At 35.7% G+C, this 24,207-nt stretch overlaps 1 protein-coding gene across 1 annotated transcript in view; it reads right to left on the bottom strand.

The window, feature by feature from the left end:
* LOC111046960 (lysosomal-trafficking regulator) overlaps positions 1-24,207 on the bottom strand; it is a 168,987-nt gene that overhangs the window by 100,395 nt on the left and 44,385 nt on the right. The window contains exons 11-17 of the mRNA XM_039429615.1: positions 20,977-21,153; positions 18,702-18,830; positions 14,805-14,956; positions 9,241-9,621; positions 6,913-6,991; positions 5,536-5,732; positions 2,213-2,386 (exon numbers count right to left, since the gene is read on the bottom strand). Of these exons, the coding sequence (XP_039285549.1) occupies positions 2,213-2,386; positions 5,536-5,732; positions 6,913-6,991; positions 9,241-9,621; positions 14,805-14,956; positions 18,702-18,830; positions 20,977-21,153 (1,289 nt within the window). The remainder of the gene's footprint in view (positions 1-2,212; positions 2,387-5,535; positions 5,733-6,912; positions 6,992-9,240; positions 9,622-14,804; positions 14,957-18,701; positions 18,831-20,976; positions 21,154-24,207) is intronic.

The following is a 24,207-nucleotide window of genomic DNA, read 5'->3' as shown; positions in this document are numbered from 1 at the left end:
ACATTTTCAAGTTGACTAAAGCTAAAAGGTTAAGGTAAACATTAGCTTTAGTCAACTTGAAAATTTCGACTGTGTGGTCACGAAACGATGGTCGTGTACCGAATAAAAAAGTGTAGAATTTGACAACATATTGCGTTTCTATTCAATTATGGAACGGTTCTACAATATTGACAATGACTCAGTCGAATTTTTAATATAGATTCCTTTTTTAGAATTCTCATGTAGCCTAATAAACTTGTATATTATCATAATATTGTACAATATACTTCAAAGCTATAATTTTGATAAATCATCGATACCGTAATGTAATATGTGTCACTTGATAGGCGACTGTCGACCTTAAGGACTCGCCACACCAAGCTCGCCAGTACCGCCGAGGTAGTACCGCTGGTGGTAGTTTTCTCGGCTGAGCACGCCACACCGAAAAACGTCCGCTAGCGGTAGTCTCCGAGTAGTGAGTCTAGTAGTGGGGGGAGGGCGTGACTACAGCACTCAGCACTGCGCTACCTCTTCGAATCGCCTGCCATGTATTCAGGTTGAGCGCGCCACACTGAGCTCGCTTTGTCCGCCGTACTACCTCTCAGCGAACTTTTGTTGAATCGCCTAGCAGGCGGTCGTAGGTGGTAGTGCGCCGTACTACCGCCGCGGTAGCGAGCTCGGTGTGGCGCAAGCAACCTGAATACATGGCTAGCGATTTTTAAAACTTCGCTACCGCCGCGGTAGCGAGCTTGGTGTGGCGTGCCCTTTAGTAACTACTATTTAGCGCTAGTTTTGTAATCAATTTTGATATTAGCATCTCAAACAGGTCTAGTCGCTACCTCCGTAAACAAAGCCATAGTGCATTCGTGTGACGTCAGCACAGGTAGGGCTCCTGCACCAATAAAAACACTGGCTGATATAGATAAGAATTTAATGAATTTTTATTGGTGTAGGATTCCTACCTGTGCTGACGTCACACGAATGCGCTACGGCTTTGTTTACGGAGGTAGTGGTCTAGTACCTCGAGATGCAAACACTCAATTGGCATTTCATTTTATATAGAAGTTGATTACAAAACAAGCGTTGGAAAGTTGTTACTGAGGCCGACAGTCGCCTATCAAGTATCTACTTTTTACTGGTTGATTGATTGATTGAAAATTTCTTTATTCATCAAAATGCACAAAATACATCTGAACAGTGTCAAAATCATCCTTTACACATACAGAAGTCAAAAATTCTGATAAAAAACAAGATTCTAAAATCTTACAGTCAAATTGACATACTCCTGCAAAGAGTATAGAGATAGTCCCACCAAATATTCCTTTAATTTTTTTTGTAGGTATTCAACCTCCTTTATTTCTTTCAACTCTCTAGGAAGTATATTGAAAAATTTTCTCCCCATAAAAAGTGTTTTTTCTTAAAGAAATCCAATCTATGCCTCTCCTCGATCCTTCCAAATCTGGTGTTGTAGCCATGTGTTTCGTTTCTTGATCCTGTTGACGAGCATTTTTTAAAGTACATGACTACGTCAAAAATATATTGCCCATAGATTGTTAAGATTCCAAACTGTGGAAAAACGAGTTTTACTGAGTCTAATCTTTTTAACTTCATTATTATTCTGAGAGCTCTTTTTTGTTGTAATAGTATCTTATCAAGGTTACTCTTGGTTGTACTTCCATAGATAGCAAGTCCGTATGCCAGATGAGAATGTATTAAGAGTGGTACAGGGATTTCATTGTCTGATACTGCAGATATCTGTCAATTGCCGCAAAGCAAAAAGGCCGGGGGATATCTTTTTTACAACCTGAGAAACATGTTTATCCCATGATAAGCTGCTATCAATATCAAGGCCTAAGAATTTTGTGCCATCCACTAATTCTAAGGTTTCGCCATTTATTTCAACATTTGGGGACCAATGATTAATTCTTTGCCTTGTAGAAAAAGGAACTACAATAGACTTGCTGGCGTTTAAAAGAAGATTCCTATTATTTAGAAATTTATTAATAGAATACAAGCCAACAGCGGATGCTGCTTCAATCTCTTCAATGGATTCACCCGAGAAGATGATGTTTGCATCATCAGCATAGAGACAAACAGCAGCTTTCCCCTGGACCACCCTAGGCAACCCTTTGATGTAGCAACAAACACATGTACGGGTCTCAACTCATCTCTTTTATCATAAACTTTTATATCATGTTAAATATGTTTTTAAATTGACATGAAAAAGTCAAACCTTGAGAATATGGAGGCCCAATTTGCATCGTGATGACGTGAGCACAAGAGTGAGCAGACGGTCTTGTTCTTGCGAGAAAAACTGAGAATAGAACTCGGCATTACTGTTGACAACTCTGAGCAGAAGGAGCAGAGCCCTCGCTTGGGTCTCCTCACTTGCTTCCAGCTCCACTACCTGCAATCATTCCATTCATTTCAATTTCAACTTATTCACAACACACCAAAAAACAGGATCCTCAACCAGTCTTTTACTGTTGGCGAGTTCCCTCATAAAATGAAGTATGCACTGGTAAGACCTATTTTCAAGAAAGATGACAAAGAGGACTTGAACAATTACAGACCCATTGCCATCCTCACAGCCTTTTCCAAACTTTTTGAGAAGGCAGCTAATGAACAAATTCTTCATTTTATGAGAGTGAATAATATAGTCTCAAAAACACAATTTGGCTTCTTAAGGGGACTTGATACAGAAGCAGCTCTAATAAAATTTTTCAATACTGTGTCGGCAAGTTTAGACGCCTCCCAGCAGGTGTGTGGAGTGCTATGCGATCTGTCAAAAGCATTCGATTGCGTAAATCATGATATTCTTGTTGAAAAGTTGAGAAAATACGGCATTCGGGGAAGGGAACTGTGGTGGTTCAATTCGTTTTTGAAAGAGAGGATGCAGGCCACCCTAATAACCATGACAATAAAATTATCAATCAAAATGGGCTGTAATCAATGCTGGTGTACCACAGGGCTCCATCCTTGGTCCCACATTATTTATTATATACATAAATGATCTGTCATCTTGCTCTACTAAGCCACTTATTCAGTATGCCGATGACACATCATCTATTATCACTAATTCAAGTTTGAGAGCTGTAGTAACCCAAACACAGGAAGAGCTACTGAATATCAAGAAATGGTTTGCTGCAAATGGTCTGTCTATGAACTCAAGTAAGACCAAGTTCATTACCTTCCAACCCCCCCATTTTGCATCCAGAAACTTTAATGAGTTGGCCGATTTGAGTGTACCCCAGCAGAGCGTTGCTGTTGATCTTCTAGGAGTAACACTAGATAGTAGATTGGACTGGTCAGTACACACTCAAAAAATATGCTCCAGGGTTAACTCGGCTATTTTCTCTCTGCGAGTGCTCAAAAACACATTGAGCTTCAAAGCCCTAATGGTGGTATATTACGGTTATCTTTTTCCTTTCCTCAAGTATGGCATAACCCTTTGGGGAAGATCAAAATTCTTCATCCAAGTATTTAGATCTCAGAAAAAAGCATTAAGAGTTATTAAGCCCCCCCAATATCCCTGTCGAGAACTATTCCTGAGTAGCAGGATACTTACACTGCCGTCACTGTATATCTTGGAGATCTGTTCATACGTTCACAAAAACCTACCAAACTTCACCCGCAATAATGAAATCCACAGTTACAATACAAGGCACTCAGCCTCCCTATCAGTGGCTGCTCATAGAACCGCCATGTTTGAAAAATCTCCGCAATATATGGGCCCAAAAATATATAATAGATTACCTCAGGATATTAGAGACATGGCGGACTTACGAAGATTCAGAGGAATGTAAAGAGGTTGTTACTTGAAAGGCCATACTATTCTGTGGATGAGTTTCTGCAGGAGTGATATATTATTGTTCCTTGTCTTTGATTCTTCCCAGGTCCTTGTACATAGGTAATCTTGACTAACTGCGTTTTTATATATACTGTATATATATATATATATATATATATATATATATATATTATATATATTTATTAATATTTCATGTGACTATTGTATAATTACAGTATTTTAATGTATCATGATATGTGTTGAGAACCTCCTTTAGGTTGCTCTTTTTGACTTATCCCCAGTCTGATTATTCAGATGTTTGGGATGAAATAAAAATAATAATAATAAAAAACAATATACAATAAATATAACACAATAATTGAAAGAATGAGAAATTTATATTGTCAATACCACTTTTATTTATTCGAAAATTAATTCATAATACAGAACCAGGTTTCATGGTAATACCTACCACATCTTCAGCTGAACTAATATGTTTGTTGTTGTTGAAGGAACAGCTGAAGATGTGGTAGGTATTACCATAGAGAAACAATAGCGTAAGTAGATATCCCATGGCATAGGGCGTTTATGTCGCAACATTTACTGTTATCTCAAGCCGATTACTGTCGATTATTGTCGAATTTTACTGTTTTGTTGGGTGAGAGTGTATGAACGGCACAATATGAGAAACTACCAGTGTCACACGGCTTCACGGGAAAGAATTACATGAACTATCGGCTTGAGATAACAATAAAAGTTGCGACATAAACGCCCTATACCATGGGATATCTACTTATGCTATTGTTTCTCTATGGTATTACCATGAAACCTGGTTCTGTATTATGAATTAATTTTCGAATAAATTAAAGTGGTATTGACAATATCAAAGTCTTATCATGGAGAAACAATAGCCTAAGTAGATATCCCATGGTATAGGGCGTTTATGTCGCAACTTTTACTGTTATCTCAAGCTGATAGTCCACGTAATTCTTTCCTGTGAAGCTTTATGACGCTGGTAGTCTCTCATATTGTGCCGTTCATACACTCTTACCCGGTCAAAACAGTAAAAATCGACAGTAATCGGCTTGAGATAACAGTAAACGTTGCGACATAAACGCCCTATACCATGGGATATCTACTTACGCTATTGTTTCTCTATGGTCTTATCCTTCCAATTATCCGAGTTAAAACATAGATATTTAATGAATATTTAAAAATGGGTCCATCATTTAGAATAATCCTGTATAATAAACGAATGAATAATAATAATAGAACGCTTATTAATATCATGAAGAGACGATACTCATAATTTATTGGTTTATCTACTAGTATATTATACATTACACCAATAATTAACACCAATAACATTTGTTACAGCTGTTATATAGCTAAGGTGAATGTGATATTTTCGAGCTCAAAATTTAAGTGTTTTTATTCTTTATTTTGTGAATTTATAGTTTGTTTCATGTTTTTAAGAAACTTTCATTATTAATCCATCCAAATTTAAAATTGTTTGTTTTATTCTAATTTATATTTTAGATTGTGATTTGGTGTAGAAATTTGAATGGACATAACCTATAATATTTGGACAATTTAAAACTAAATAAGGAAATTGAAGAAGTTTTAGGCAATAGCCTGTTTTTTCTTTTCCGATTCTTGTATTTTTTTGCTAACCTAATAAATAAATAAATAAATAATGAATGCTACATTATAATAAAGTTCTTTCTTTCTCTCTCAGTAATAAAATGAATGATATGACTACTTACCCTGGCAAAGAGAAAGAGAAAGAGCGAGACACCGCCGATGGAGTTGGAAGCGAGATGGAAGGAGTGCAGCAGGGTGGGGCGGAGCGCGGGGGCGACCACAGCCGGACTGAGGCACATGGGCAGCTGTTGGGCGGCGCGACCGTCCACAGCCACCACGCGAAACCCAACCTGACTTGCTAGCAGCGATCCTACCACTCCTACGCGCATGCGCACAAATCAATTCATTGCCAACTGTCACAACACACTACTTTTTTATTCTTTATTGATTCATACAGGGTTGTGCAGAGGAAACGCATGTTTTTCGAACAGCCAGTACTCGTCAACGTGAGTTCATATTGCTCTGGAATGAATGTTGGCAGACGACCCATACTATGCCATTTCAGTTGCTATGAGCGTTGGAACGTACAACATCGTGTGTTCGCTGTTAAGCAGTTTTTTTTTAGAAACAATGAATCTGTAGTCACAGTGCAACGATTTTTCGTCAATATTTTAGAATTGAGGGTCGAGGTGCAATGCCCGATCGAAATACTGTACTCCGATGGGTTGCGTTTAGCAGTACTAGTTCTCTGATGAAAAAGGAGCTGACCTGATGGACCATCCCAAAAAGGTGGACCTTTTTCTGAGGAAAAAGGAGACCACCTGGTCTTCCCCGTTCCCCGGAAAGTGTAGACCGAGTCAGAACGGCAGTTGTTACTAGTCCTAGACGATCGACTCGACCGCACTGACTCGGTCTACATTTTCAGAAGTACGAACTGAACGGGAAAGACCAGGTGGTTTCTTTCTCATCACAGAACTAGTACTCCTAAACGCTGCAGCCCATCGGAGTACAGTATTTCGATCGGGCATTGCACCTCGACCCTCAACTCTAAAATATTGACGAAAAAGCGTTGCACTGTGACTACAGATTCATTGTTTCTAAAAAAAAAACTGCTTAACAGCGAACACACGATGTTGTACGTTCCAACGCTCATAGCAACTGAAATGGCATAGTATGGGTCGTCTGTAAACATTCGTTCCAGGGCAATACCCTCTAACGTTGACGAGTACTGGCTGTTCGAAAAACATGCGTTTCCTCTGCACAACCCTGTACAATAAGTACATCATCAAAAATGATAGGGAGAGAAAAAATAAGATAACCTTGTGATATTCCTCTCCCAAATTTAGATAAGGTTACACATAGTCCGAAATAGGTTGAGTTTTGTAGCTGTTCACTTTTTTCAGTCTTCTATTATTTTCAAAAAGTAGATTTTTTCATTTAAATGATTCAAAACCAAACATATAAGAAATATTTCACATTATTATCACTAAAATAGGAAATATTCACATTTTAAATAAATAATTTTGGAGGACCAAAAAACAACGTATTTGAAAACATACCTGTATTATTTGGCACAACTTGTGGATATACACAAACAGATTGAGGTGTTCTTGCAGAATACACCAATAACAGACTCTCCTGTAAAGAAATAGAATTGCAAATTGTACAATCATATCTGAAAATAGAATTTTTTCACAATCATCTCTGAATATAAAGTGAGGTCCAAGTTATAATGGCAGTGGAGAAAAATAGAACAACGTTGCCGATCCTCTGTCTTGTTAATGCCTTCTATAGACGGTAGCTACAGGTCTATTGATGTAATATTAACTCTTCATTCTCGTTTAAAATATTCAATTATATTTTATGAAGCATGGAATTATATTTTTTAATAATTTCATGATGAATTTTCATAATTAAGGTCCACTTTATAATGGCAGTGTTTGGTTAGCAATGTTATTGCTATCATTCAACAAAGCAGATAGCGCTATCTCTTTCTCGCTTTGCTCTGTCGACAGATCGTCTTTTAACAATGTGGAATTAATAATTAATTAACAAAATAATTCATCTTAATCATTAAAATCCATTATGAAATTGTTGACAAATATAATTTCTTGCTCAATAAGATATAATTGATTATTTTGAACGAGAATGAACAGTTAATATTACATCAATAAACCTGTATCAGCTACCGTCTATAGAGGCATTGACAAGAGGGAGGATCGGCAACGTTATGAAAAATCTTCCTTTAATTCCAGAAATGAGTTCAGTACCAGCCTACAATAGTGCATGTCTCAAATTTGGTGCGATTTTGAGATCAATACAATTGTCATTGAATAATCTTGACATGATTATCATGTAGAGGCTAAAGGGCCTCTAAATAATATTAGAATATATTAATTCCTCGAAACACCCGTGAAACTATGCAAGGTATTAATACCCTGCCTTATCAGCTTAATACCGACATGCAGTAGTTTACATCTATTTTTTCAATTTTATTAAGCCAAAACACTTTACAACCCTTTACAATAAATAGAATAACAGAAGCTTAAAAAAAACATAGCATGTCACATAAATTATAACATTCTTCTACACTTAACATGCAAATAACTGTAATTTTACAGTTGAAAAATTATAACACCCTATCATTTAAAAACTCTTCAACACTATAATATGCCTTGTCAACCAGAAATGCATACAAATCTCTCTTATAATGAGGCCTAAGTTATTTGAATTTGACACATTTTTAGGCAGCTTGCTGAAAATTTGCAAGCCTTATACAATCAGACTCTTATATGAAAATTTTAACCTATGATGTTCAATGAATGGATTTCTACTACCACGTGTAAAATAGTTATGAACTTCTGAATTCTTTTTTAAGGTACCAATTCTATCTGCAGTGAAAAGTAGGACTTAATAGATATATAGATGGTAAAGTGGGCAGCCTAAGATCTCTAAAAGTGCTTCTGCATGGATTTCATTTTCTAAATTTGCTAAAAATCTTACTGTACGCTTTTGCAGAACAAATAATCTCTGAATGTTGTTGTACATGCGTTGTACAGGACTCTCGATTTTGAGCTGAGTGACAAGAAATACATTGGAAAGGACACCCAAATGTGGGTTATGAGGTGGATTTTCAAGGCAAGGGGTGAGCTAATCCATTTGAACTATAAACCTTGGGTAGCTGATGGGAACTATATTTGCTCGATGTGCAATCTGAAGGAGGCTGAGGATGTATTCCATTTCATTGCTCGGTGCCCTTGTTTGAAGGAATGGAGGAAGAAATGGTTTGATATTGTTGAACAATCAAGGGAAGAGGTTACCATGTACATGAACGGCAAAGATTGGAAGAAACTAGCCTCTTACTGTAGAGAAGCCTGGAATTACAGACATGTTCTCACCCAGGAATTTAATTGGTAGAGCTATCATTGGCTACTTTGTCGAGGCACTCACTACTTGATTTTTGGTATCACTTGTAATTGTTGTTTTCTGCTCTCTTCAACATTCTGTTTATTTTAGTTCAAGCCTTGTTTTTTATTTTGAGTTGGTTTCAATTTGAGGATTCAACCTTTCTCATTGTATATTCACTCACGTTACTGACTAGATCATTACACTATACATTATATTGCTTACTGTGTGACTACTTGATTCATCATTATTTCGTATATTTTCTGTATTTTACTATACACTTGGATCATATTTATGTATTTTCCACAATCGCATGTTTTCCGACTTTCCGGCTGGCGATCGTGTGATCAAGCCGTAAATGTGTGTTTAATTATTGTGTATTTATAGTTTAATGGAGAATAAAAGCATTTTTCTATTCTATTCTATTCTAATCTCTGAATGTTTTTTAAACTTGTTAAGGTGGACTATAGCATTTTCCTCACCTGCAACTCCCTCATCATGTCAGTTTGATTGTTCAAAATGGCGTCCCAGTCGATGTTGGCCGACAACGGGCCTTTGCTGAAGACACTGGCCATGCTTGGCCTAGTGTTGCCGACTTCCGTCTCAATTAGGTAGCAGTGGTCAGGCCCGTAGGCCATCAGGCAAGTCGCCTTCTCCTTGCTGAACACCGGGCAACGGAACATCAACAGGTTGCCCAACTGCCATCCACCCTGTATACTGCTGCTGCTGCTGCTGTTGTTGCTTCTACTGTTGTTGTTGTTGTGGCCAACTAGTAGACAGGTGCAGCGCGACTTGCGTATCAGCAGTCCGACAAACGACAACTCCACCGGCACTTCATGGCAGCCGTTGAATATCAATGTAACCTGTTAAATCAATAGATAAAGATAATTCTCTGCAAGTAAATGTAGTAAAATTCACTTTTAAAACTAAGAGCCAGTTGCACGTACGTCTGTTAAAAACGGACATTCACGCCGATTAACAAATCGGCGTTAGTTTCAATTCAATTCAAATATTTTTATTCAACAAATGTACAGATACATAACGTTATCTATATAAATAAAAATCGAGTCTCAAATTTTGACATTCAATAACTTTTTCATGTGTGCACCGAATTTGATGTTTTTTTTTAGTTGTGTTCGTTTTGTTCAAGACCAGGTTTATGGCCTACCAAATCTATAATCCGACTTCAGGGCTCTTTCCTACAAAGTTTACATGTAATCCTCATGGGAGAAGATTTGTGAGCTGGCCACACACATAAATAAAAATCAGCTGTTATAATCACTGCGTCATACAACAGCCGTCGGTAGATAGTAGACAAGAGTGTATGCTGCTCCATAACCGCCCATGTATTTTATTTTAAACGCTCCGACTAAAAACAAAATGATTGTGTGTAGTTATCCAGCAGTGCGACTTCAGATTAAAGACTTGTTCACATGACAGCGATTTACGCTCGGTTGTCGCTCGATTGGCAAATCGCTCGGTTAGCCAGCCTCGTACACATGACAGCAATTCATGAGCGGTTTGCGCTCGGTTATGATAAATAATTACTAGGTACAAAATCTATGTACTCAATCTTTATCACTAAATTACTCTTTAACATATATTACTGCTCTGATCGAAACCGCTCGGTTGACTGAAGACATGTGTACGCTCTCATGCCTGCTCTAGTACATCGAGCCGACCGGCAACCGAGCGACAACCGAGCGGTTGGACTGGAAACTACAACCGCCGCGATTCGCCGGCGACTACTAAAACCGAGCGATGCATGTGTACGGCACCATGTGTTTCCCTATACCTGGCAACCGCTCGGTTGGTCAACCGCGCGACAACCGAGCGTGAATCGCTGTCATGTGAACAGGCTCTTACATGCTCTAAAGAGATTGCTTTGTTTCGAATAATTGTGCTGTTTTCGGTGTTCAGAATTAATTGATTTTTAGTAAATTATTAATTTTAGTAATTACATATTTTAGTTATTAGTCACATATATTCAGTTACTTATTCAGATTTACTATTAATCGATCTGTTTTTCAATTTTCTTTCTACTGATTCACAAAATTTTAATTCTTAATAATGCCGCGGTACTAACGACGTCCAAACTGATTTGAAGGATATAGCTTGAAATGCTGTAAATTTAGAATATGCATGTGAAAATCAGCAGCAAGGAGATATACCATTCAATTCCCAGCGAGCTGCATTAAACTATAACTCGGCAATCGAGTACAGTTCACTGCCAATTGTTGCTATTGGCACAATGGATATTGTGTGTCAGTACTGTGGGGCATATAAGTATATAAATGAACACCCGGATTGTGTTGCCAAATTGATAGTGAAGTCAAATTGTATCAATTGACTCCACCACCAGAACCACTTCATTCATTGGTTTCCGGAAATAGAGCAGACTCCAAACATTTTTTTAAAAATATCTAGCAATACAACAATTGCTTTCCTTTCAAATGACAGCATTTGGGGAAACAAGAATTGTTCAGGATAGATTTGAGCCTATTTTCAACATTCAGGGACAAATTTATCACCGAACTGGTTCCCTATTGCCAATAACAGATAGTGACTACAAATTTTTGCAAATTTATTTTATGGGCGATTCAGTAAAACAAGTAAATCAGCGTTGTGCACACAACACTTCAGTAAAAAGGCCAACTGTTCAACAACTCCAAATATTTTTCCATCAACACAATGCATTGATTGCATCATTCAAGACTGCACTAGACCGCATGCCATCTGATTACCACAAAATTGTCATCAGAGCCGATAATACACCTGCCGGACAACACCCAAGACGTGTCAATGCCCCTACAATTGACGAAGTGTTCGTCAGTGCTTGTGAGTGCTTCCATTTAAACCAATAAGCAAGAAGCACCTCTCATGCAAAATGCCGCATCGCGCCTCCTCAGTCATTAACTATTTGGCGGTACGAAGTTCGCCGGGCCAGGTAGTATATAATAAAATAACAAAACACACAATAAGAAATTCTTCACATACAAATCTGTAAAAATTCTTCAAAGGACAATTCTATCAGATATTTCTTCTGCTTAGCTCTAAAAATCGTCAAATCCTCTATGGACTTTATAAATTTCAGGGCAGCATGTTAAAATATTCATCTCCCATGAAAGTTGTCTTCATTTTGAAAAATTCTAAATTATGTCTCTGTACGATTCTTCCTGATCTAGTATTATATGCGTGTGAAATACTACTTCTCTTTTCTAAATCAGTGATTTTTTAAAAGTACATTATGACGACAAAAATGTATTGCCCATAGACTGTCAATATGCCTAGCTGATAGAAAATTTGTTTCACAGAGTCCCTCCATGATAATTTTACATGGTAGTCTTTACAGATTCATTTCTGTTCCACAAAGATCGGTTAGTTTTTAATCCCGATCAAGTTTACCGGTTAACTAACCAAGATTTTAACCGTTTCACAATCCGGCAACACTCTTATTTAACCAACAGATGTTATTATTCTGAACAAATAGCACAAAATTGAGGTTATGTTATTGAAGCGGTGGCCATTCATTAGACATGCGCCATAAGAATGCTCTGTCTGTCACCAGTGTAAAGTGCTATCTGTAGACGACAACACATCGAGAACTAAACTCAAAAATCAGAATCTAATTTTAAATACTAATATCAGCTAAATACACTTCTCTATTTTATTAACGGATGAAATTCATTTATATATTTACTCATACTTTATTTTTTTAGTTTTTTTACCAAAAACTAATAATTGTAAGACAGCTATCAGTAGGTATCTAACCGGCGTTAGTTGGATTAATTCCCCGTGAACGGTTTGTTAAAAATATTTTACGTAGATTAGTTTAACCGGCGTTATTTTTCGATTTTTACCTTTGTGCAACCAAATTTTCTTTGTTTTAGCTAATCGCGGTTAAAATGGTGCCAACTAATCAGAATTAACAGTTTTTACGCCGATTAGATTAATCGGCGTTATCGCTTGAAATTTCTGATTTTTGCAACCAAAGCCCATCGGTTAGCGCTAATCACGATTAAAATATAGCACTAAATCGTGATTAAAAGTTAACCGACTGTTATGCAACTATGGGTTATATTCCAAAGTAGTTTGTGAGAAGGCGATTTGAATCAATAAAAAATGAAGATAATTCTCTACAAGTAAAAAAAATCTGGTGTGGCGCACTCACACAACTTTCCTTGCCGTTATGAAAATTGATCACCTGACGCTAGTGTACTCGCGCATATCAAGTCTACTTATAAACAAGATCTGAGCCAGCTGGTGACAGGACAACAACGTTAGAGACATACGAGGTCTGCTATCTCTTCATAGTGATTCATTTAATAGAATCAACAGTTGCCAACAGTCTGCGATTGGATAATCACATTTTCTCGAATTTCGTGCTTATTTTCAATTTTAGGTGAAAATTTTACTAAACATTAGTTGTAGAGATTCTCATACTGAATCTTTTCCACTCGATTTTTTTTTGTTTAAATTGTATCTGAAGCATGATAATTGAGAATCTAAAATTAAACTTTGCATAGATGGGGCGGAGCTCCTGAAATTTTTACAGATATAGGACTTGTTGCAGTTGATGGAGCTTATCGATGACTATTTCAGGTATAACTTTAATCGAAATCGATGGAGCCGTTTTCGAGAAAATCGCGAAAAACCCTGTTTTTGACAACATTTTCGCCATTTTAGCCGCCATCTTGAATCGCATTTGATCGAAATTGTTTGTGTCGGATCCTTATATTGAAAGGACCTTACGTTCCAAATTTCAAGTCATTCCGTTAATTAGGAGATGAGATATCGTGTACACAGACGCACATACACTCATACACACACACACACACACACACACACACCACACACACACACTTTTTTGGATTCAGGGGACCTTAAAATTGGGGTACCTTAATTTTTTTCGGAAAGAAATACTTTCCTTACCTATGGTAATAGGGCAAGGAAAGTAAAAAAGTAGTGAAATTTTCTTCCAAAGCATTTATTCTAAATTAGTTTGTGGGAAGGCAATTTGTATCAATAAATGAAGATAGTTTTCTCCAAGATAATTTTCTTGTATGAAATTCTCATCAAATTGTATTTTTTCGTTAGGGCGCATAGAAATAAAAATAAAAATCTAAGTACCCTTTTGTAAAAAAAACTTGATGACTTGATAATGGCATCATAGCCAAAACATCTTGTAAGTAAACAATTTTACAAATGGCTACTTAGGTTTTTACTTATATTTCTATGAAATTCTCGTTTAAAGCGTACAATCTATAAGTCGATTATAAGAAAAAATTTCACAACAAGCCCAAAACTCACTTTTCTTCAACTGAGCGATCACGAAAATACGCTCTCGTTGGAAATGACATTATGAAAACTTATTAGAAAAGGGGGAAAATTGGGGCACGACTTTCAGATGCGTTTCATAATGAATCGCATTAGAACAGAGGAAACTTAACATTAATTTAATCCAGTTTATGAGTCGGTAGCACAAAATAATGCTAAAGTTTAACCATAATTAAATTTCACGAGAACCGAAGAAGCTTTCTCTCCAGAAATGTCTTCCGTGATTAGTTCTCGAGGGATTTAATCATGTTTAAATTTTAACAGGCACTTAGTACCGGTTGCACAAAAGCCGGTTAAATATTTCTTCTATGTTTGATTTGAAGCATCTAGATTTAAAATCTACTTTATGAAAATAATTAAGGACTGAAAATTTTGTGGAGTGAACAACTATAATACTTAACATATTTCGAACTATGGGTAAACTTATCTAAATTTGGGAGAGGAATAGCAAAAGGTTACCTTATTTTTTCTCTCCCCTATTATATCGATGATGTACTTATCGTATAAATCGATAAAGAATAAAAAAACATTGATTGTGATTAATTCCACCAGAACCAATCAGAGAAGCCTTTTTTAAAAAAAAATCTTCCGTGATTGATTCTCGTAGAATTTAATCATGTTTGAATTTTAACAGGCTTTTCTGCAACCGGGACTAAGTCAAATATAACTACTCGCTAATATGTGATTGAAAACTGACTAGAAATCTGACCTGTAGGTTAACTTTTCGCTTCTGGAAGTTGTCTTTGACATTGATGGCCAGGTGCTGCCAAACCCCACTCGTCAAATGCAAATCGATTTTCTTCTCCACTAGAATTTCCTGCACGTTCTCATCCAAACGGTTCAGGCGAACGATTAAAATGTCTGAAAAGCATAAAATTGCATTACTCACAAAAAAATATCTGAAAAAGCATAACCTTTGTAGAAATTTTCTATAAGTTACACAATATTTGTCCCAACATTAAGTGTTTATTTAGAGTTAGAAGTGATTCAAATATCGGGGCACCGAGCATCGCTAGTTATTTATTTATTGATAAACAAAACACAATTCTCTAAAATGATCGTGTTTATATTTCACAGCTGGCTATACGTCATCTTATGAATTTTGGGGATGCGATATTTTTATTTTTCACATACTCACTCGCTCACTCACTGTTTTACTATCCACAGCTGTTTCAGCCAAGGATGAGTTATCCTTTTAATGGAGTTCAGCGAGTTTTCCCAAGGATGAGACCTAGTGCAATCGAATCTTTATATCATAAACCTACTATGTTCCAAATTTCGTGAAAATCGTTAGAGCCGTTTTCGAGATCCATTAAACATAAATAACCAGATATATGAATACAGAAATTGCTCGCTTATATAATAGGATTAAGGGTAAGTTCCCGAGCTCGGGATTTAGCTGAATTCTAGACTTTAAACAGCTGGAGTCAGAAAATTGGCTTTCCGAAACGGGGCGTAGTCGTAGTCCACTTTTAAATTCAATTTCGAAAAAACTAGAAATTTTAACACAAAATAAAACAAAGAGAAAATAGTGTACAAGCGTCTACATGTCGCTCATCACTGTCTCTGCAAGTAATTGTTTATTTATATTGTTTTATGTTATGCCCGCGGTCCTCCGAAGTAAAATACCTCTTTACAGAGAAACCCTCTTCCACAATCAATGAAAATTCGGGAGAGAAGAAGCTCTAATCTAGCCTTATTTCTTCTATCTCTATCAATTCTGATAATTATCATCAATGGTGAATATTATTCCACTGTACAATACTTGAGTTACGACTAAGGCTTAACTCACACTACCTCGACTCAAATCGTACGACTCCAGTCTCTCGACCTTACGACTTTCTTGCTCATTGTCACTACTTCAGTTCCATGCTACTCCATTCCTAACCTCACTTTATTAAAAATATAAGATCCAATTCGTTACTACTTCGCATGTAACAAATTTTGTAATAATTATTATGAATATATTGTCCTATCTAGTTCTTATTATTGTTTTATCTAAAATGATAAAACATCACTTTCATAAAACATAATCGCATTTTCATTAAAAAATCAACGGTACTACGCAACTCAAGTCGAGGCTCGACCAACATGTCGAGTCGACGCTCGACTCAGTCTCACAGTCGTGAGGTGGCGGAGACTAGAGTCAACTGGTCTGAGTGTCGCCATTTGAAAACACATGCTGCGTCGAGAAGAGACTAGAGTCACAGTCTCTTCTCGACTTGAGTCGCATAAGTGTGAGTTGAGCCTTAGGATACCTCATTGTATAATTTAGACGTTTAGTGATTTGAATTTATAATAGTTTCAAGTTTAATAAAAAATAACATTATGGTGTTTTGAGTTTATCTGGAAAAAATTGTCCCACATTAGTATGAAATACTAATAATATTATATTTTGCTCTCCCTAGAAGCTTTTGTTCAAAGAGAAAGTTATATTGTAGAACGTACACACTAACAAACAAACAAACGGTCAAAGATTTTGGCCTTGAGTCAAAAGTAGGAACTAGCTAACGCCCGTTATAGCTAGAAATTACTAGTACCCTTTCTATTCTGTTTTCTTTTAGACAGACTTATTTTGACACTTGGAAATAGCGTGATTGGCTGAAATTAATCAAAGTATCTAAAAAAAAGAAGTACTAATGTTTTCAATTTTTTTTTAAATTTAGTAATAATTCTTTTTTGTTTGTAATATTATTGACCTATCGATGGAATGGTTTATTAATTTTTCGAAGATTGATGGTCTTTGCAACACAAAAACCTCTGGTTTTACTGGCCACGCCTAAAAGGTTTAGTTGAGAAAAATATATAAGCTGTCAAGAATAACTAGTAGTTCAGTGAACAGTAGACCTTGCGCTTAGTAAGTTACATTGACCTGTTGTTATGTTTTCTCAAAAATAAATAAATAATTTATCAATTTAAAATGTCTAGAAAAAATCCGAAATAAACATAGAGCTTTCTATCCTATCGTAACGTAACGTGTCGTCCCGGAATGTGAGTGTGAGCGCTGTTATCAGGTCTGGCTGCAACTGTCTACAATGTTGATGGAAAGATACATTTTCAAGATGTTCGATGTTTTTGAACGGGTAGTATTATAGTCAACTGTCTACTAACGTTGATGGAAAGATACAGTTTCAAGATGTTCGATGTTTTTGAACGGGTAGTATTATAGTCCACTAGACAGCTGATTTATGATGAATAACTCTATAGTCTGATTTTTAATCTAATATTGGCCTACTTCAAGTTATCAATTGCATGCCTCACTGCATGCAATTAATAGTCCACTCAACAGCTGTTTTTTCACTAAGTTATATTGAGATATTGAATTGCGTCATTGCATGCAATTTATAATCCACTCGACAGCTGATTTATGATGAATAATTCTAGTCTGATTTTTACTCTAATATTGGCGTATGAAGGAGGCTCCTTTTTCCTTTTATATTATCCTTGAAATGCAAAATTTCCAAAAACCTTGTATATACGTCGACGCGCAATTTAAAAAGGAACATATCTGTCAAATTTCATGAAAATTTATTACCGCGTTTCGCCGCAAATGCGTAACATATAAACATTTAAACATTAAGAGAATTACCAAACCGGCGACTTGAATCTTAGACCTCACTTCTCTCGGTCAATTATTATAAATATAGTGTGTTATCTAATTCCTATTATTGTATCATCTAAAATCACTTTCATAAAACATAACCTCACTTTCATTAAAAATGCACAGTACTACGCAACTGTAGGTGGGCCGTCCACTGGAACCGATTTCGTCCGAACTAGCATCGGCCGAAAACTACCGAACTCGTCCGAACGATCCCCCAACAAAGAAAGCTATAGATGCTCGTCCATTCCAGGTTCATATGTCCGTGCACGGCCATCTCCGGCCGATCAAGTTTTTGATCCGAATTGAATGGGATTTTCCGACTCTATCCGGCCGAAGTCGAGCTGAGACAACACCATTTTAACCTCAAAATTTTTCACAGTCTTGTCTCTTTTTGTTTTTTGAACTTGTTATGTTTTATAGTCAATGGAAAGTTGATAAGTATGGTTCAAGAGCATGTTCCATTGTGGGATGTATGAGAGACAAAAGATATCATCGTCTTGATGTTCAAAAGGAATCTGTAGACAAATATTACTGAACAAATAGGATCTGAAGGTAAGATTATTGTAATGAATAACTAATTTAGTGGATATTTGTTTATTCAATTTTCAAAATCTCAATATAATCATTGTTTATGAAAAATTTTGGTGGCTATGATAGTAGCTAATTCAATATTCAATAGTTCAGCCAACTACTGAACTAAACTGACGTAAACGGTTCCAATGGACGACCATATTCGGCCGAATTAACGGCCGGCAGATTCGTCTGATCCAACGGCCGAACGGATCGGTTGAATACGGTTCCAGTGGACGGTTACCCGTGCTCGAGGCTCGACCAACATGTCGAGTCGACGCTCGACTCAGTTTCACAGTCGTGAGGTCGCGGGGACTAGAATCGACTGGTCTGAGTGTTACCATTAACCAGTTCGTAATGGAAGGTGTAGTTGAAGAGAGATATTATTTGTTAAAATAGAAGACTAAAGAATAAAGAATGTGACGAATTCACCTGAATGAGGATGTATCCAGAATTCCAGAGTAAGGGTTTCATAGCCAATGGAGACAAGATGGAGAAGTCCAGCTGTTAATAAAGCAGCGTTTGATCTGGAAGTTCTCGAGTAGCTACTTGCTCCAGCACCTCATTCATAAACAGAAAGCAACATTTTCAATTAAACGATTATACAATACACTAATTACAGAATTATGCAATTTACAGTCATGTTAGTCTAATAATATATACAGGGTGATTCTTGATAATGATAAAATAATTTAATACATGATAAAAGAGGTAAAAATAATAAAAAAAGTTCTCATAAACATATATCCATAAACGCTTCATTAGCGAGCTATACAGGATGAAAGATTTCGCCCAGAATTTATTCAGTTCATCTGGTGAAATACACCGATGCTGAATTGTTGGGGACTAGTTTTTGAAAAACTTATGGTGGATTCATATGGAAAAATATCTGAAAAATTGAATAAAACTAGTCTGGAAGCTGTAGTGTGTGTAGTTTTTGAGAAAAAAGTTGAAATATGCAAAAAATCCAAGTAGAAAAACACAGACTTCTACGTTTTATGCCAATAACTTTCTTTAATGACCAGTAACAAATAATTTTTCGCAATAAAAATTTTACAGAATTTAATTCTGAAAAGAATTATGTAAGCTCTGTAAATAAAAGTTAAATAAAATGTATTCTTATGTAGTACATTACACCACAAAATTTGCTGTTTTATGAGGAGAGAACTAATAATTCATAGGTTGTAGCTGATTGCAAATAAAATTATGTTTTTTATGGAAAGTTTTATTTTTATATGAAAGTAAAATATCTAAATGACATTAACCTTATACCAAAATCCACCATAAGTTTTTCAAAAACTAGTCCCCAAACAATTCAGCATCGGTGTATTTCACCAGAGGAACTGAATTCCGGGCAAAATCTTTCCCCTGTATAGCTCGCTAATGAAGCGTTTTTGGATATATGTTTATAAGAGCTTTTTTCTTATTTTTACCTCTACTAACACGTATTAAATTATTTTACCATAATTAAGAATCACCCTGTATATACAATTCTTTATTGATTCATACAATAAGTACATCATGAAAATGATAGGGAGAGAAAAAATAAGGTAACCTTGTGCTATTCCTCTCCCAATTTAGATAAGGTTACACATAGTCCGAAATAGGTCGTCTTGTAGTTGTTCATTTCACAAAAATTTTCAGTCTTAATTTTTTCACAAAGTAGATTTTTAAATTTAGATGCTTCAAAATCAAACATAGGAGAAATATTTCACATTATTATCACTAAATGGGAAATACTCACATATTAAGGAAATAATTTAGCAGGACCAAAAAAACAAACTTAATATTCTAAAAGCGTTTATAATTAAACGATAGGCTACAATTAGAGCATTATGTAATATACAGTCCTGTCAGTCTAATAATAGATTTACTCATGTAATATTAACTGTTCATTTTCGTTTAAAATAATCAATTATATTTTATCAAGCACAAAATTATATTTCTCAATAATTTCATAATGAATTTTCATAATCATGATGAAATATTTTATTAATAATCAATTCTACATTGTTAAAAGACTATCTGGCAACAGAGTAAAGAATTGAAATATTAATTACTGAATAGTTCATCTCAATTATGAAAATTCATTACTAATTATTGAAAAATATAATTTTGTGCTTGATAAAATATAATTGATTATTCTGAACGAGAATGAACAGTTAATATTACATGAGTAAAGCTGTATCAGCTACCATCTATAGAAGGCATTGATAAGACAGAGGATCGTCAACGTTTTTCTCCTATCTTTCTCCACTGCCATAATAACATGGACCTAACTATACATTTTTTAAAATTGAAATTCATCTACAAAACCAAATTATAGTGAGGTCCACGTTATGATGGCAGTGGAGAAAAATAGCAGAACAACGTTTCCGTGTCTCTTAAATTGACTGCATTTTGCCACTGAGTGTACACATATTTCTTATTTTAAACGAGAACGAACAGTTAATATTACATTAATAAAGCTGTATCAGCTACCGTCTATAGAAGACATTGACAAGACAGAGGATCGGCAACATTGTTCTGCTATCTTTCTCCACTGCCATTATAACGTGAACCTCACTATAATTTTGTTTTGCAAAGAAATTTCAATTTAAAAAAATGTAGGAAGAGTATCAACTATTAAAAAAATGTAGGAAGTGCAGGAAGAGTATCTATCAACTATCATATTATTTATGGATAATTTATTTATTTATCGACATACCTGGACTGTAATTGTTGAGATCGGCGTCGCAGATAAGAGCGGAAGAGCGGTGGTGTGTCGTTGGCTTACTGACGGAGAACCACATTGACAGCGACAGGCCAGAGGCCCACATCGACCAGCCCAGCTCCTGATTCAGCGGAAGAATCGCCGCACTCTTCGACCAGGATGATTCGATTCCTAGATGATTTGAAAAGCAAATTTCACTCATACAACATTCTATCACAATGAATTCCCAACTTCACTTATTCTATCAATATGAATTCGACCAAGATGATTCGATTCCTAGATGATTTGAGAAGCAAATTTCACTCATACAACATTCTATCACAATCAATTCCCAACTTCACTTATTCTATCAATATGAATTCGACCAAGATGATTCGATTCCTAGATGATTTGAACAGCAAAATTCAATCGTAAACAACATTCTATCACAATCAATTCCCAACTTCACTTATCCTATCAATATGAATTCGACCAAGATGATTCGATTCCTAGATGATTTGAAAAGCAAATTTCACTCATACAACATTCTATCACGATGAATTCTCAACTTCACTTATTCTATCAATATGAATTCGACCAAGATGTTTCGATTCCTAGATGATTTGAACAGCAAATTTCACTCATACAACATTCTATCACAATGAATTCCCAACTTCACTTATTCTATCAATATGAATTCGACCAAGATGATTCGATTCCTAGATGATTTGAGAAGCAAATTTCACTCATACAACATTCTATCACAATCAATCCCAACTTCACTTATTCTATCAATATGAATTCGACCAGGATGATTCGATTCCTAGATGATTTGAAAAGCAAATTTCACTCATACACATTCTATCACAATCAATTCCAACTTCACTTATTCTATCAATATGAATTCGACCAAGATGTTTCGATTCCTAGATGATTGAGAAGCAAATTTCACTCATACAACATTCTATCACAATGAATTCCCAACTTCACTTATTCTATCATATGAATTCGACCAAGATGATTCGATTCCTAGATGATTGAGAAGCAAATTTCACTCATACACATTCTATCACAATGAATTCCCAACTTCACTTATTCTATCAATATGAATTCGACCAAGATGATTCGATTCCTAGATGATTTGAAAAGCAAATTTCACTCATACAACATTCTATCACAATCAATTCCCAACTTCACTTATTCTATCAATATGAATTCGACCAAGATGATTCGATTCCTAGATGATTTGAGAAGCAAATTTCACTCATACAACATTCTATCACAATGAATTCCCAACTTCACTTATTCTATCAATATGAATTCGACCAAGATGATTCGATTCCTAGATGATTTGAACAGAAAATTTCACTCATACAACATTCTATCACAATGAATTCCCAACTTCACTTATTCTATCAATATGAATTCGACCAAGATGATTCGATTCCTAGATGATTTGAACAGCAAAATTCAATCGTAAACAACATTCTATCAATTCCCAATATACAGTTCAATGGTTGTCCAGTTTGTTGACCGAGCGAAGTGAGGTCTAAGATTCAAGTCGACGGTTTGGCATTTCTCTTAATGTTTGAATGTTTAAATGCTTATATGTTGCGCATTTACGGCGAAACGCGGTAATAGATTTTCATGAAATTTGACAAGTATGTTCCTTTTTTAATTGCGCGTCGACGTATATACAAGGTTTTTGGAAATTTTGCATTTCAAGGATAATATAAAAGGAAAAAGGAACCTCCTTCATACCCCAATATTACCGTGAAAATCAGACTATAGAATTATTCATCATAAATCAGCTGTTTAGTGGACTATAATACTACCCGTTCAAAAACATCGAACATCTTGAAAATGTATTTTCCATCAACGTTGTAGACAGTTGCGGAACATAAAAAACATAAATATAAACATATAAATATGAAGAGAAATGCAGAACCGTCGACTTGAATCTTAGACCTCACTTCGCTCGGTCAATAATGCCATTATCAATTTTTTTCACTGCTATCAGAAGGAATAATACTGTTTTTACAGCTCACAGATTTCTTTAATCTTCAAGTAAAAACCAAAACTTTAATCAGCCGTCATTTGGGATACAAGTATCATAGAACATTTTTGTCAATGTCATCTTCCTTGTTTCAAAATGGCATTTAAAATTATGTACCCACACATTTAAAATATTCTAGTTACAACCCCTAAGTCACCCCATTATGAGAGATTGAAATTCAGTTGTACGTCAAAAGGTGGAGTATTCGACCAATAACTTATCTTGAGAGTTGCAGTATTATATCTACATGTTGCGCATTTACGGCGAAACGCGGTAATAGATTTTCATGAAATTTGACAGGTATGTTCCTTTTTTAATTGCGCGTCGACGTATATACAAGGGTTTTGGAAATTTTGCATTTCAAGGATAATATAAAAGGAAAAACGAGCCTCCTCCATACGCCAATATTAGAGTAAAAATCAGACTATAGAATTATTCATCATAAATTAGCTGACAAGTGATTACACAGATGTGTGGAGAAGCCAGTCTATTGTTGTATTTCCATAAGGTCTGTAGTTTCAATCAGGTACTTGTGGATGAGAATACTGCGTGAGGTCTACTGTTCACAGAACTACTAGTATCCTGTAGGAAAAACCACCAATATTTTTGAACATTCTTCTCATTGACATTTTGCTAATATTCAGTTCAATAGGCTTCAGTGACTGTAGCACTTGCTGAAACACTCTTGCGTGGTTTTCATTTGTACAGACAGTAGTTGGGCGAACTGAAAAGCCCTTTCACTGTGTCAAAACACTACCTGTTCTTCGACATTTTTCAACAACACTATGGGCCGGGATTTAGCTAAGTCCTAGACTTTAAACAGCTGGAGTCAGAAAATTGGCTTTCCAAAACGGGGCGTAGTCGCAGCTTTTATAACAGTAGTCGTAGTTTTTATTTTCTCATTTCTATAATTGGAAACGTTTTTTCTTGACGAAATTAGACATTCCTAAATAATTCAAAATAGGGTTTTCTACAGATGTTAGCACCATGTTAACAAAAACTAACCTCCAATACGAAAGAATAATGGACGCGAAGCCGTGGCAACAATCACCAATTGAATCAGTTGGTCGAGAAGGCAACTACAGCTGATTCAGTTTCATTACTGTTTATTTTGGCTGATACTGTATTTCTCAGCGCAACTACTATCGAGCACTTAGGTCATTTTCAAGATGTCAATACGTAAATATTTG

Source organism: Nilaparvata lugens, chromosome 5 (genome assembly GCF_014356525.2).
Source record: "Nilaparvata lugens isolate BPH chromosome 5, ASM1435652v1, whole genome shotgun sequence".
NCBI classification, from domain to species: domain Eukaryota; kingdom Metazoa; phylum Arthropoda; class Insecta; order Hemiptera; family Delphacidae; genus Nilaparvata; species Nilaparvata lugens.
The sequence above is the reverse complement of the archived record's forward strand: the minus strand, read 5'-3'. Positions and strand labels throughout refer to the sequence as shown.